The 16,880-nt window shown below is 37.8% G+C and overlaps 1 protein-coding gene across 1 annotated transcript; it reads right to left on the bottom strand.

Annotated features, from left to right (window-relative positions):
- Positions 1–262: 262 nt before the first annotated feature.
- On the bottom strand, positions 263–4,086 carry LOC121240608. Its single transcript, XM_041138086.1, has 5 exons — positions 3,872–4,086; positions 3,562–3,662; positions 2,690–2,771; positions 2,513–2,586; positions 263–698 (listed from the first exon to the last, which is right to left on the bottom strand). Exons 1-5 carry the CDS (start codon positions 3,911–3,913, stop codon positions 440–442), a joined length of 558 nt encoding a protein of 185 aa, XP_040994020.1. The 5' UTR covers positions 3,914–4,086; the 3' UTR covers positions 263–439.
- Between the last annotated feature and the right edge of the window lie 12,794 nt (positions 4,087–16,880).

Raw genomic sequence — 16,880 nt, 5'->3', positions numbered from 1 at the left:
TAATATATCTTCTTTCAATTAAATCTAGTTTATTATAATTAGACTACTTAATAATACAAGAGATCTAGTTCAAGCAACTTCATAAAAAACAAAATATAAATAAATAATTAATATTATTTCACGCACACTAGAACCGATGCACCCCAAAACTTGTCTTGCTCAGAATCAATATTAACTAATATTATTCATCTGGATATGCATACTTGACAGTAGCATAGGCGAAAGACTAGTAATGTCAAATAATTCCTTAAAGACCACACACTAAATTCCAAAGGGCTAGAAAGGAGCTTTAATGAACTTAAATTCCACCTTCTACAATTAATAATTGGTTAAAAAAACCTAGTATCAATAACAGAACAAGAGATTACAGATTCAAGTTTTGGGACAAAGCAAATCAGGAAGAAATTGGCACAGCTGTGAATAAGAACACTAAAGATACTCAACCTCTTTTGTTTTTGTTTTGACTCTTTGGCGGTCTAAGAACACTCCAGTCCAGCCTATGACCCTTTGGCGTCTTGAAGGAGCCTTTACTATTATTTGATGATGATTGTTGATTACCTTGAACATGTTCTGGGGATTTATTTGGGTTTTGTGTTTCAGACACTACATCGGATTGTTTTCTCTTATGATTGCCATTAGCGTTGTAATTCGATTCATCAACGTTCATGTGCTCTGATCCATCAGTTGATCCATTTTCTCTGTAAAATGCAAATAGAAGGGACAAGTATCAGATGTGTCAGCAGTAGAAAAGAATAACCCAGAAATACATTGTTTTCTTGGAATTTGGGCAAGCACCAAGACTTTTTTTTTGGGTTAAGTTAAACGCATCCAAACGAATTCCAAGTGCCCAATCTCACCATCCATACCTTTCTCATATGATTTTTCATGTGTAATTCCCAATTTTCTAAATAAATGAAGTCTTTATGTAAAATATCCAGCACCCCCGTAGGCCCCAAAACAATATATTTTATCTTTCTTTGAAGAGACTACATTCTGTTTGTCAATTTTTTTTTTTGATAAGTAACATTGTGTTTGTCAATTAAGATCAGTAACATCAGACATATATCCTTTTATATTTTCAGCACCATAAAGTTGTAAACTTTATATGCAATTTTACCAAAACCGGAATATTATGCAGAAAAAAAAAATCTTAAAATATAATAATTTGACTAGGTGAGCACTGACTTAGTTGGAGTCGGATTCTCCTAAATCCAACTCCGACTTCGACTTGTGTAGGCTCTGATCCAACTTGTTGGAGTGGAGTCGGATTTGGGCTTTTTTTAGCTTCGTATTTAGCCCATTTTAAAAAAGAACATTTTGTGGGCTTTCAAATTTCAAATTTCCCAAAAAATTAAAAACTAAAACTAAATCATTCACTGCTAATTTATTTTTATACTAATATCTAACTTATTTTTATACTAGACTTATAATATAGTGTCTAATTACAAGATATCATACTATAGTATTACATATTATTTTTCGTGTTTGATGACATGTTATTATACATTAGTATTACATGTTATTATACTAACGTTTAACTTATTTCTAACTTAATTATATACTAGACTTTTTATTGTCTAATGACATGTTATTACACTTTAGTAAATTAGTATGTGTTATTAACTTATTATACTAGACTTATTTAAATGCTAGTGTCTAACTTATTTCTATACTTGATTATGTTTCTATACTTGATTATGTATGCTAGTAATACTTTTTTTTTTTTTTGATAAGTGTATGCTAGTAATACTAAGATGTTTACATATACTAAATTATCATTAGTCTATTTATATTATAGTATAAGTGTATTATTTTATAATAAATAGCTTATACAAGTATATTATTGAATTTAACTATATAAGTTCTAGTTATATAACTATATAACTATACTAGTATATAAGATAAATATATAGATAAATACATATTTTTATAACATAATACAATATCGGAGTCGGATTCAGAGTGGTTTAATACACAGCCTTAGGCACATGTACTATGAGAAATCAGTGGATCACCTCCTCCGCACTGTGGGGTTACTAGCCTTCTACTGAACATGGTTTTTGGCCTCTTAGGAATAGATTGGGTTATGCCTTTTCACGTGGTGGATCTCTTAACATGTTGGAAAGTACATTTTGGTAGCCATCAAAGCGAAGCTCTATAGAGGATGACCCTGTCATACTTATTATGGCGTCTTATGAGAGAAAGGAACGGCCGTAGTTTTAGGGATTGCGAGAAATCCATGCCCGAGCTCAAGTCTTTCTTTCTTAATACCATATTTCATTGAATTGTGGCCCTAAATAGTGCTATTTTATTTTTTAAGATTTTTTAGCATTTTTCCTCTTTCTGTATACTGGGTGACTTCCTCTTTCGTCTCAATAAAATTTATCTTGTTTATAAAAAAAGCAAGCCTTAATAGTAGGAGAAGTGCAGCATACATTGTCATGTACGTCATTAACAACGTGTAAAGAACTATCACAAAGAAAACATAATATAATTTGTAAAGTCAACTAACCTAAAAAATATTTCTCCACTTTGACCGCCAGAAGAAGTGGTACACACTGGGTTTGCTGCTGCTTCATTCAGTTTCTACCATGAAAAGTCTTTGCATGAGGAGAACAGAAGCCAAAGAGAAGTACATGAGGTGAATAGCCATTGAAAAGGTTGGAGGTCACTTGACCCTTATACTCACATCAATAGAAGGATTAAAACTTTGAAATGACATGCGGCCTTTAATTGCTCCAGGATGAGGATTACCTTCCATTATAACCACGCTGCAAGCATACAGGCAGCCAACCATCAAAACATGAACAAAATCAGGTCAAGAATTTTGCAGCTATTCTGTTAGCCACAGGTATACAGGATGCTCCTTCACTAGTAACTAATATACAAGTTTCAAGTTACGTGTATGCGACAGTGCATCCGACCATTCTTGGATCATCAATCTGATTCTGCCAATGTATAATAGGAGACAGTTACTTGGGTAAAACATGGCCATACTAGTCAGCAGCCCTGTGATATACTCCCAAATGATTTCAACAATATCATTATATATGTAAAGACTCTCTCTATTGACCAAAACATTTATAGGTTATATTATGCCAACACCAAGGAGCCACATTCCTATAGTCATTCTATACCGGCCACATTACTTCAAGAGAATCTCGTTGTCAGCAAAGAGAATATATGGTCATTCTGTTACAAACTCCAAAAGTAACACTAATGGTTGTCTAATTATTTTTTTATAGGTAAAGTTGTTGTCTATATATACATAAGAGAACCTTTTGTTAGAAAAGAACTACTGCTCGTTTGTTTTTTAAAGTTGTGGATAGAATAATGTGATCGTGGTAACACGTGAATCTCCCAAGTTGATTTCATGACAGGTGAGCCCTAGCAATCGACTTACATGTTTTCACCAGTTTCCTCATTCTCATGCTTGATGAGAAAACACTAGATGTACAAAACTAATGGATTTTGCACCAAGATTTAATGCGTTCGATACATGGCATAAGTATCCCCAGGCAACAACAGAGAGAGAGAGAGAGAGGGAGAGGGAGAAGCTACCACTTTCGATTAACGGTACCAGGGGAACAGAAATTCCCATCAGATTTGACTTCCTCCTCTTTCTTGGTGTTTTCATCTCTCGCTGCAGCCCTTTGCATGAACTATTCGAACAAAGAAAATACTAGCTTATACTCCCATGAGATTTTAAATATGTGAAAAATCAAATCATTCCCGGATAAATTTAAGAAAAACCCTGTTTCGAATCTCATCTAGATTTTGTATTTTCGATATAAAGTGAATTTACCTAAATCTTACACAGAGAGGCGGACTATTTATAAAGGAAACACTACAATTTGTATTTTTGTTTTACCTTCAGGTTCTTCAGAGTGCTAGAAAGCTCGCGCTTGGCCATTTTAGCTTCTGGGTTTTAACGAAAACAGCTCAAGAAAAGAACTTTAATTCTCTGTCTCTGTCTCTGTCTCTCAGTCGTCCCTCAGCGCAAGGAAGAACCCTATCTGTGTTCTGCAGGAGGAAGAGGAACAGCGAAGGGAAAGCCGAGCAGCCATCGCCTGTTACCTGAACGGCGAACTTTTCTTTGGGCTATATTGGGCCAAGAAGAGGCCCAATAACCCAACTCAACCGAACATTAATTTCCTGAATGTGGGCCACTTTAGTAGACTCAAAAGGCCTAGTTTAACCCACATTAACTTGCTTGGCCTAATATACCTAGAAGCTCCTTTTAACCTATAAATAGCCATCGCCACCTTTTCGAATCAGTCACGAATTTCACTGCACTCAGAACCCTGCCTTCCCATCATCTTAATAGATTACGTAAAAGTAATCACAAATTGATATGTCATGATCTGATTAAAACCTTCCAATACCTTGCCCATCCATCACAACCCCAGAGGTTTCAGGAATCGTGTTCTTTGGCAAAACCACAAGTTCTTCTTTGACATGGAAACATTCAGATAATCAGCATTTACTTATCTATGCTATACAGTATCCATTGCTAATTTGCTTTTTCTGGGTTCTCACTTTTTACCTTTATTTTCAATGCTTTTTTTTGTAGGTGTAAAGTATTTATATTTTTTTACCTTTATTGGCAATTGAATCAATGCTGTATGGTTGATGGGATTCCTATGAGTTTTGGTTCAGTTTGGTCGTAGTGTGAATTGGGTTCTGCGTGTATCCATTGTTTGATTACTTGCATGTTTGGATTTTGAAGCTGTAGGTAATCTTATTGTGGATTTTGGAACTGCTCAAGCCTGGGAATAATGTTATGCTAATAACACCATGTTTGAATTCTTTTTTATCTATGTTTGCTGTTTTGATCTCTTGAAAAGGAATAGAAGTTGTGGGAGCCCAGATGGATTGAGAATTTGGTTTTTTATCATATTGATTGTGAGTTGGTGGGGAGCCATTGATGAGCTTATCCATTATCGAAGACGGTTTGTAGTTCAACCTTTCAACAGAGTTTATCATTGTTACCCTGTCTCTTTCATTGATAGTGTTTGTGAATTTACTCTGTCAAATTCTATATACTTTCCTTCAAGAAACCCCATTGCAATACTTGGCAATGGTGGAATCATCTCTGTAGGAGGACTCGAACTATTTATTTGGACATTCTGATTATAAGAGTCTATTAAGATAGCTTTATTAGATGTGCAAGCTGAAGAGAAATGAATAATAAGCGGAAGCGGAATTATAAGAATATGGTGACACTCCCATGAGGGTATTTGTCCCACAAGTTGGTGATGAACAAAGAGAATTGAGTGCATTCATTTGTGTATCAATGACCCCTATTTATAGGCCATCATGCACCGGTTGGCAAAGGGCACATCCATTGGTTAACCAATGGTAACTCAAAGGTCACAACCTTAAAGAGTGACACATCCTATTGTGAAAGGGCACAACCATTGGTAAACCAATGGTAACCCAAAGGTCATAACCTTAAGAATTGACACAACCTTTTGACTAAATCAAAAGGTTGTGTCCATTGACACTTCCTTAAACATCAACCCTCATGGGAACCATCACCATTTTAGAGGATATCATTCCAAGGGGTACACCGTTTGGTGATCACACCCCTTAGAATAACATCTCCCACTTGATCACACAAAACGGTGATGATCCAGTTGAGTATTTTACCTTGGTACCAATATAAGCTTTCCACTACTCAACTCTCATTTGCTACTCTTGCAGATCGGCGTCAGAGCATGATAAGCCTATACGTGCACACATTTTTTTGTCATTACCTTATCTGACCGCACCCTTTACTATATGTGCTCTCACTGATCACATATTATGGGTGACTTCATTTCACTAAAAAGAAAAATTTAGTCAACGGCATCAATTCTCTGTGACTGGATCAATTGATCATTCCCCTGTCACAATTGACGACTTCAGCCGAATACATAACACATGTATCGACTTGCGCTGAATTTTCGTTAAGTACTTCCTTTAGAGGCTATTCCTGAGGTTTTCCCTAATCACCTTATCAACGATTTTGCAAATGATTAACCATTTATTTGGGTAATCAAATCACACTTCACTAAAACTTTAGTGAGTGGCACTGAATTTTCGTTAAGTACTTACTCACCTGAGTCTTTCCTTAATCACCTTATCAGCGACTTTCCCATGATCAACCTTTTACTTGGTTAATCATCCTGCACTGAAATTTCGTCAAGTACTCACCCTAAGGCCATTCCTGAGGTTTTTCTTGATCACCTTATCAGTGACTTTACAAATGACCGAAATTTTCATTTGGGTATTACCATAACTCCAATTTTCTAGGAGTCCCCAGAATTTGCTAAGTTATGCATGTCGACCATGAAATTGCTTCACCTAGGTTTCTCTCAATCCCATTCTAGTCACATGTTCTCTGAATTTCTCCAGAGATAAACCTTTGGTCATCGGATCTGCTACCATTTCAGTTGAGGAAATAAAATTAACCTTGACCTCACCTCTTTCCACTATATCTAAAATATAATGATAATGCACATTAATGTGTTTTCCCTTGGAACTCTGTGTTCTACTTTTTATCAAAGAAATGGCAGACTGATTGTCACACTACAAGCAATATACTCTGCTTCCATAGTAGACTTAGCAACACAACCTTGTTTCTTACTTAACCAAGAAACTGTTGTTCCACCAAATAGAAATATATATCCAGTTATAGATTTTCTATCATCTATATCACTTCCAAAATCAGCATCACTATAGCCGATTAATTCTAGATCATTATTTCTAAAGCACAATTTCAAATTTTTGGTACCTTGTAAATATCTTAATATACGCTTCACTGCTTGCCAATGTTCTTTACCTGGATTGGATTGAAATCTACTTACCAATCCTACTGCATGACAAATATCTGGTCTGGTACTTGTCATTGCATACATGAGGCTTCCCACAGCTTGAGCATAGGGAACTTTAAGCATTTCACTTATTTCCTCCCTATCTTTTGGGCACATACTTTTATTTAAAGTATGAGCTTTACAAACAGGCGTACTTAAAGATTTACAATTTTCCATACCAAATCTTTTAAGCACTTTTTCTAGATATTTTTCTTGATCTAAATACAATAGATTTGAATTTCTATCTCTAGAAATTCTTATACCAAGAACATAGGCGGCTTCACCCATGTCTTGCATTTCAAATTTAGATTTCAAGAATTCTTTTATTTCATGCATCATATCTAGACAATTACCTGCCAGTAATATATCATCAACATACAATGATAATAATGTTAATTTATTATCATTTTTCCATATGTATACACAATGATCTAGTGGACTCATTTCATATCTCATTTCCAAAATGGCTTGGTGAAATTTCAAGTACCATTGTCTTGAAGATTGCTTAAGTCCATACAGTGACTTCCTCAACCTGTAGACTTTCTCTTCATATCTTTTAATTTGGAATCCTTCTGGTTGAATCATAAAGATGTCCTCTTTTAATTCACCATTGAGAAAATCTGTTTTTACATCTAACTGATGTAATTCCAAATCCATCCTGGCAACAATGGACATGATGATCCTTACGGATGTGAATTTCACCACAGGCGAATATGTATCCACAAAGTCTACACCTGATTGTTTAGTATATCCCTTGGCCACTAACCTTGCTTTGTACCTTTCCAAACTACCATCAACTTTAAATTTTCTTCTGAGAACCCATTTACAGCCAATATGATGCGAACCAAGGTGGGCCTAGTCTTAAAGATCATTTGTAAATTCCAGATGTGCCAATTACAAGATCAAAGGCCAAGAAGATCAAGGAAGCAATGCACGAATTGGTGCAATCCACTTGGGATGAGCCCAACACTCAAGATGGGCTTGAAAGAAGGAGAACCAGCTTTGATCCACTTGATTCAAGTTATGGAAGACATGACTTAGAGATAGAGCCTATTGTTATTGGAGACTTCCAATTTGGTTAAATGATTTATTTTATTAGTTTAGAATAAGTGGGCTTGAAGATGCCTGGCCCACACGTCTTATTTTTAATGAACTAGGGTTTTGGAGAAGGCCTTGTATTTTGGCCAAGGGCTTATTTGGAAAGTTACTTTTTAGGAATTAGGGTTTCAAGAGGTACTGTAACGTTACTGTAGCCGTACTGTAGCTGCGGGTACTGTAGCGAGACACTGTTCATCAGGGCATTTTGGGTAAAAAGGGGCTTTATTTTGGCTAGAGTTTTAATTAGGTTTAGTTTAAATACTCCTTGTAGGCTCATTTGAAGGTTAGACAATATTAAATGTTATTTGTGAGTTGAGATTTCTCCTCTTGTTCTTGATTGAACTCTTGAACTTATCAAAGGTAAATCACAACCTTTGTGGCGTTCCTCCTTTGTAATCTAGGTTCTTGAGACGGGTTTTTCAACGGGTCTAGATTTTGATATAATCTAGGTTCTTGAGACGAGTTCTCATTGGGTCTAGGTTTTTCTATCCATTGACTTGAATTTGGCTTTCTTGGGGAGTTTTCAAATTGATTGTGGGTTCAAAGGATTTCATTCCCGCGGGTTCATATCACAATAGCTTTTCTATCTTTTGGAAGATATGTTAACTCCCAAACATTGTTTTTGTTTATTGATTCTATTTCATCTTTCATGGCCTCAAACCATTTATTTGAATCAATACTATTGACTGTCTCAGAAAAATTTTCAGGATCATTATCTAAATTTTTCAAATTGGTATTTAGTGCATAATGATCTTGAAATAATATTGATGGTCTTCTGGATCTTTTACTCCCACTGTCTACAACATCAATACTTGAAGATTGATTTTCATCTGATTTTCTTTTATTTTTGTTATTCTGGATTTGAATAATATCAGAATTTTCATTGTCAGACTCTGTGGAGATCTGTTGATTCTCTAAATCATTTAATAAATCTATCTGATCAACATGAGTAATAAGGTTTGTATTTTTCAAGAAAACAGCATCCCTACTTTCTATCAATCCTCTTTCAGAATGATAAAATCTGTAGCCATTTTTGTTTTCTACATACCCAATAAACCTGGATTCCCAGGTTTTACTTTTTAATTTATCCCTTCGTGGCCTTGGGATAAGCACTTGTGCCTTACAACCCCACATTTTGAGCTTACTTAAGTCTGGTTTATGTCCCGTCCATAACTTGTAAAGTGTAAGAGGTTTTGCTTTAGTTTCAACTCTATTCAATATATATTTAGCAGTTGATAATGCTTCACCCCAAAAATGTATTGGTAGTTCAGCATATGCCATCATCGATCGCACCATATCCAATAGAGTTCTATTTCTTCTTTGTACAATACCATTCTGTTGAGGTTTATATGGCATAGTGTAAATGTGTTTCATACCATTCAATTTGCAGAAATTATCTAAAGCTTCAAATTCTCCTCCTCTATCACTATTCAAACTTTTAATGGGCCTACCCAACTAGGTTTCTACTTCTAATTTAAATTTTTTAAATTTCTCAATTGCCTCAGATTTATGCTTTAGTAAGTAGATATACCCATATCTTGAATAATCATCAGTGAAAGTAATAAAGTACTCAATTCCTCTATGAGTTTTTGTTTTAAAAGGTCCACAAACATCATAATGTATAATTTCTAGTAAATCTGTTGATTTCCAACATTTTGAAAAAGATTTACTACTCATTTTTCCTTTGATACATGGTTCACATATATCAAAATTATTTGAGTTTATTTGTGGTATTAATCCACTTTTACACATTCTGATCATTTTATTTTTATTTATATGACATAATCTTAAATGCCATAAATATGCACAATCTGTAGACACATTCACATACTTAGAAATAGGCACTTTATTAATATCAATATTCAGTACATACATATTGTGATCTTTCACACCTTTCACTGATACATTGCCCTTACTTATTACAACGGTTCCAGACTTAAACTTAACTGTGTAGCCTTTCTGATCTAGTACAGGCACTGATATTAAATTCCTACGAATACTAGGTACATATAAAACATCATTAAGTAAAATAATGGAACCATTCACTTTGAATTTACATGTACCTTGCCCCAAGATATCGCAATATGCATTGTTGCCCATATACACTCTGTGTTCTCCTGTTTGTTTATTTTCAAGTTTGACAAACATGTCTTTGTTCATGCATATATGTCTTGTTGCTGCGGAGTCAACCCACCATAAATCTGTCGCTAGTTCCACTAGCATTACTTCTGAGATTGTTATCACAATTTCCTTGCTTTCTTGTACTTTTCCTTTGTTAGGACATTGTGATTTGTAATGGCCCTTCTTTCTACACTTAAAACAGTTTCCAGAAAATGGTTTATTCTGTTTCCTTTTTAACCATTTCTTTTTCTTGAACTGTTTTGGCTTCATCTTATTCTGTGTAGAACGCTTGTCCTGAGCCATTAATAAATTGGATGATTCACCATCTTTATTCATTCTTTTCATCATTTCTCCTTCAAGTACTAAAAGTATTGGAAGATATATCATTGTTACTTCATTTCCACTGTATGTTAAAGAAGTAATAATGTGATCCCAAGATGAAAGAAGACTATTTAGTATGGTTGTAACTTGCATTTTATCAGTGAGAGGATGACCGACATCATGTAATTCTTTTGCAATTAACTCCATTTGAAGTACATGATCACCAATATCATCATTCTCTTTCATACAAGTCTGGTTAACTTATCCAATAATAACTGTATATAAGTATCCGACCTTAAACCATACTTTGCTTCGACTGCATCCATTATTTTTTTAGCAGTTTCATAGTCTTCAAATAAAGGAATAATATGATCACTCATGCAATGCAAAATTAACGCTTTTGCCCATGCATTGTGTTCTATCCATTTATCTCTATTTGAAATGCTGCTACCATTTTCACTTTCATCATTTTCTACAATTTCTTCACATGTCTTTGGTATTGTTAATGTATATAAGGTCTTTTCATGGGTTAGAAGAAAAGTTATATGCCTTTTCCAGGCCCGAAAATTTCTTCCATTGAATTTTTCTATCCCCGAGGGATCAATACTTTTCTTCGGTGTCATGAATAATAAACCTTAAAAAATTAATCAACAAGAAGAATGTAGAAATAATAAATGTGTACTATTTAAATACAATAGTTTAACTGTGAAAAAATTAAAACTATTACAAACTTAATAGTAATAATAACCCTTGGATTTAATCCAAGGTGGCAGCCTAGAAATTCTCCTATTATATTTTATATAAGGAGAATAATGAAATTGACGCCCCGATCGAGAATATCCATGACCTTTCCTTGATGTTTCACCTTTTTCAAAGAATTTCTGGCGATAATTTCAACCAACAGGTGCTTTGTAATGTTTTGGCTTGAAATTTGGAGCACAACGACTTTTGAACGGGCCAAATTGGGCTTGAAATGATCTCGAACAGCCTGATTGAGCAAATCTGCCCTGAACCGATTCAGGACATCGAGTAAACCGGATCAGCCAGTTCAAACCGGGTTTTGGAGAAAATCGAGAGTAGGCGGCTCGGTCAACGGCTCGGTTCGCGGCTTGGCTCAGGAATCGGCTTGGATCTCGGCTTAGAGAACGGCTTGGTAGCTCGGCTCCAGAGATTTTACTTCAGAAACGGGCAAAACGACAATGTCGTTTTTGCCTGTATTAACCTCCGTTGGCTGAACGACACTGTCGTTTAGTCCCCCACAGTTTTGAATTTGTTGACCGTTGGACGAAACCTTCAACCTCGCGCAGGGACGTTCCAGAGACAGTGAAGCTCGTGTCTTCACTTCCGTCCGACCAGTTGGTGGCCGGTGACGAAGACTCTGACGTGCTCCCAAGGTCCACGAAGTCCGGCGGCGGTGAGGGGCTCCGGCGACCGGCCGAAACAGTGACAGTGTGTGTAAATGGACTATTTAATTCACTATTTTTTTGTGTAAAATAATGCCAATAATTTTCTTCAAAATAGTAACAACTTACAAGATTTTGAAGATTACCAGTATACTCTAGACCCCCCACAGTGATATGAAAAAGTTTCTCCCTAGGATTTTCAAGCAAACGAAGATGATTAAAATATGCAAATGTGGTTGCCAAACTAAGCACTTGCCTATTAATCGTCTTCGTAATGCGCGATAAAATTTCCTCTGACATGACTAGGCTCTTGATACCACTGAAGAGAAATGAATAACAAGCGGAAGCGGAATTATAAGAATATGGTGACACTCCCGTGAGGGTATTTGTCCCACAAGTTGGTGATGAACAAAGGGAATTGAGTGCATTCATTTGTGCACCAATGACTCCTATTTATAGGCCATCATGCACCGGTTGGTAAATGGCACATCCATTGGTTAACCAATAGTAACCCAAAGGTCACAACCTTAAGGAGTGACACATCCTATTGTGAAAGGGCACAACCATTGGTAAACCAATGGTAACCCAAAGGTCATAACCTTAAGAAGTGACACAACCTTTTGACTAAATCAAAAGGTTGTGTCCATTGACACTTTCTTAAACATCACCCCTCATGGGAACCATCACCATGTTAGAGGATATCATTCCAAGGGGTACACCGTTTGGTGATCACACCCCTTAGAATAACACAAGCTTGCCCAATTGCATTGTTGAACATGTCGACATTCATAATAACTCAACTGACAGAAAAATACTGGTTTATTCCATATTACCCTTTGGTTGCCTCTTGAATCTTGATTGTTTCTTGGTTTCTGAATCGAAATTAATTATTTCTCTCAATCTTTGTAGTCACACTTGGAAAAGGGTGATAATGGTACACAAATTGCTTGCCCAATTCTGTGATAAGATCTTACTTCTATATTTACTTCTCTTTGATAGTTCTTTTAAGCATAAAAACTACTTATGAGATTTATTTTTGTATCTAGTTATTATGCCTCCCTCAACTCTTGGCCCTACAAGAAAAACTGTGTTTTCCGAGGAGGAACTTCATGGCAAAAGGCCGATTTTTCATGAGAAAAACCTTTTACACACCAAATTTATCCGTGAGAGTCTCATGGCGTATGCTTTGCCGCAAAAAGTGTTATCATCCACGATAACTCTAACTCGTGGAGACTACCTGTGTTTCACCACGGAATATTCCATGTGAAAAAACTTCCATTTTCGTCGCAAAAGAAAATTTAAGTTCTATGAATCTTGTGGTAAAAGGAGCAAGTCCCACGAGTGTAATCGGTGGGTAAAACTATTACCCATCATTACCGTTTGTGGGAAATAAGCATGTGTTAAATATGCATGACAACTAATTACCCATGAATGTGATAGTGGGAAAAACTTACTGGCAAGTTGTGGAAAATACTTTTGCATTAATCTTGAAATACTTTTCCCCATGAGGAAGGAATAGAAAGGGGAATAAAAACGAGGAGTGAGGAAGGGAAGAAACGACAAACAACAACGGGCAATTTCGGTGAAGTAGAGGGCAAAAATCAGTCATAGCAACTAAATGCTCTGGTTTGTCCACCTCAAAACTTATGTGAATTCTATTTTACTAACATAATTATTTCTTGTGGTGTGAAACACCAGTTGTAAAACCCGACATGATATCTCCAATTAGCATAACCTACATTGACAAAATAATCATTAAATTAATGCCTACCTTCCCTGTGACGTCAAAGGGTGGGAGCGGGTTCAATTGCAGACTGCTTGAACAGCGTACCTCCCGTAGGACTAAAGGGGAGAATAGAGTTGAAGGCTGTTCTACCCCTCCCGCGATGGAGAGCAGGTCCTGCCCCTGACAGCCCAAACAACTTACCCCGACCCCTATTAGGGCGAAAAGCAGACTAGCTATATTGCTGTCTAAACTTACATTCGTTACGAACATCAATGGGTGGGAGTGGATCTAATTGTAAACTATTCGAATAGCGTACCTCCCGAGCGATCAAAGTGGAGAATTGGGCCAAAGGCCGTTCTACCCCTCCCACGATGGAGAGCGGGTCTTGCCCTCCTGGCGGCTCGAATAACTTACCCCAACCCCCATCGCAGTAAAGGAGCTGACCAACTATATTGCTGTCTGAATTACCTCATTGCGGGATAACAGAGGGAAAGGTCCTGAAGGTTGCCTTATCCCTCCTGTGGCGGAGTGTGGGTCAGCCTTCGGCTACTTGAAGATAGAATTTCCACCAACAGAATCTCTATCAACGGAACCTCCATCAGCAACTTACCTCCCCACGGGATAACAGAAGAAAATGTAGGCCTAAATGTTGTCTTATCCCTCCTGCGGCGGAGTGCGGGTCAGCCTTCGGCTACTAGAAGATGGAATCTCCACCAACGAAATATCCATCAATGGAATTTCCATTAGTAACTTACCTCCATGTGGGATAATAGAATGAAATGTAGGTCTAAAGGTTGCCTTATCCCTCTTGAGATGGAGCGCGAGTCAGCCTTTGGCTATCCGAAAATGGAATCTCCACCAACAGAATCTACATCAATGAAATCGCCATCAATGACTTACCTCCCATTGAGGCAAAATGGATGAGTGTAATAGTTAAGGCTGCTCTATCCCTCTTGCAGAGGAGTGTGGGTCAGCCTTCGGCTACCCAAAGATAGAATCTCCACTAATAAAATCTCCATTAACGAAATCTCCAGCAACGAAATCTCCAGCAACGGAACGTCATCTCTAGCAACAGAACGCCAAACGAACAACGCCTCAGACCTTCACCGCAACCCCACAAGATAGCTTAGCAACTTCTACTTACCTTCTCATGAAGGTCAATAGGTGGTTCCAGCCTTAAGGCAGCCCGACCTACCTCACAACCAAGTGTGGGTTTAGTCTTTCGACTGCCCAACATTATTTTCAAGACAGCATAGTGCGGTCGGACATCTTCTACTTACCTTTCTGTGAGGGTTAACAGGCAAGTCTAGCCTTAAGGCGACCCAACTTACTTCACAGGGAAGTGCGGGTTCAGTCTTTCAACTGTCCGATATTACTTTCAAGACAGCATCTCCATCAGCAAATGTCGGGTGTTCGCACTCGTACCATAACCGCTGCCAACGAGTTACCTTCGAGAACGAGCCTTCGGTGTTAACGTGCCTTCGCACTAGTTACAACAAGCATACTTTAACACTAATCGCAATTCACATAAAAAAAGGAAAATTCACCAACGTCATTAAAAACAAAGATGTCGGAAGAACGTACGCCTTTCGACAAGACTTAGGGTGAGTCCAGTCTTATAAGTTGCTTGACCTTCTACTATTTTTTATAAAAGTCAGCAGGCAGGAAAGGTCAGGGACTGCCCGACCTCCCAGATGCTCGAATAGGCGGGAAAGGTTAGGGACCGCTCGGGCTCCCAGGTGTTTGAATAGGTGGGCTAGTCGCTTGACTGCCCGACCAACTTTTGTACGTGTCTTACATGGTTGAGCCCATCTCCCGCCATAGCCGAGCTACATGCTTACATCCTATGCGGTCGAGCCTAACTCCCACTTATCTAGTCAAGACAGGCTTTACGCTCACACTCCATGGGGTCAAGCCTATCTCCCTCCTAATCCCACGCTCGAAAATCTTTACTGCTTAATGCAAGAGGAACGAATGACCAGGGCTTGCTCTTGAAATTTATTTCTCTACGGACAGAGGCAGAGCAAGTCGATTACATATTTTACCTTGGAAGATTCTCAAGGCCTTCTTATATTGCCCTTAAGAATTGCAGACAACTATGAGAATGAAAAATACATTAGGTCCAAAATGGCTTTCAAGACCCAGCCCATCAAATAGGGGCCATCACTAGAAGACAAAATGAGTGACAGGGAGAGGGGATAAGAAGGGACTAAGAGTGAAGGTGTCAAGAGGCATGGAAGTGTTAGGAGAAGGTGGGAAAGAGAGATGGAGTCAGACACGCAAAGCAGACATCTCTCGCCACTATAGAGGTGCACGCATGAAGATGGTCATATAAAAGGAGCAGGGTGCCTACGGTTTCAAGGACCATTGGACTTCGGACTCATTGACTTCTTCTGATTTTGGGACTTCTTCTTTAACCTAAAAGCTCTAGAGATAACTTTTTCTCTAGCAAATAGATCTATAACTCTTATTGTATAATGAGAAATGAGAGGCTATGAGAGGCTGTAAACAAGTTTATTTTGTGAAATCTCCCATTCCCAAATCCTCGTGGACGTAAGCCTGATGTCGAACTACGTAAATCTGTATGTTCATCTCTTCTTATTTTCTTTGCATTTAAATACTGTTCACTGCCATGAATGTATGCACCAACACCGTACATTTGCATCGGACCACTGCCGGGGGCTCCATACCTCACCAATCGAGGTCTAGTTCGAAAGATCTGAGCTGCTGGGAGCTGGCCCAAAGGCTCTGAGCTGCTGAGACCTGGCCTAAAGGCATGTAAAACACGATGTTAACATACAGTTTTTGTCCAAACCAAGAAAAGATGAATAACAATTTATTCCATGTACAATTACAAATCTATTGGGACAGTGCAGAACCGTCCCACCATACCACCCTACTACCATCGATCTATTGGGACAGAGCGGAACCGTACCAAAAATCTTGGTGTGTGACCCTCACGCGCGGCTTGCTTCCGCACGTGGCCTTCACGCGTTGCCAGGCCTCGATGACTCTGCCGACTACACGCTCCGTACCAGCAAATTCCCTACCTAACGATCTTTTAGATCTGCCCCACCCCCACCTCCCAACCATCGGCGTGTGGCCACCATGCGCCACCACAGAGGTGTGGGAAGACAGATGATCTATTACAGATCTGTCCATTTGATGCCAATCTTTCTATTATGTTATCTCTTTTCCTAACCGATGATCATCTTTTACAATGTGGTTATTGTATTAGGGTGTTTGTTGGGAAACTCCACCCCCTCCTCATATATCATCTTTTCTAATTTCAATAAAATTTGCTTGCTTAGAAAAAAAGAAAAAAGAAAAAATTACAGACAATGTCCTCAGTAC

This window comes from Juglans microcarpa x Juglans regia, chromosome 7S (assembly GCF_004785595.1).
Source record: "Juglans microcarpa x Juglans regia isolate MS1-56 chromosome 7S, Jm3101_v1.0, whole genome shotgun sequence".
NCBI classification, from domain to species: Eukaryota; Viridiplantae; Streptophyta; class Magnoliopsida; order Fagales; family Juglandaceae; genus Juglans; species Juglans microcarpa x Juglans regia.
Note: the sequence above shows the minus strand (reverse complement) of the source record. Positions and strands in the feature narration are given on the sequence as shown.

Coding starts and splice junctions, on each gene's coding strand:
- LOC121240608 (XM_041138086.1), bottom strand. CDS start 3,913: ATGGCCAAGCGCGAGCTTTCTAGCACTCTGAAGAACCTGAAG. Junction 2,772..3,561: donor GGTACCGTTAATCGAAAGTG/GTAGCTTCTCCC, acceptor GTATGCTTGCAG/CGTGGTTATAATGGAAGGTA. Junction 2,587..2,689: donor GTTTTAATCCTTCTATTGAT/GTGAGTATAAGG, acceptor TTTTCATGGTAG/AAACTGAATGAAGCAGCAGC.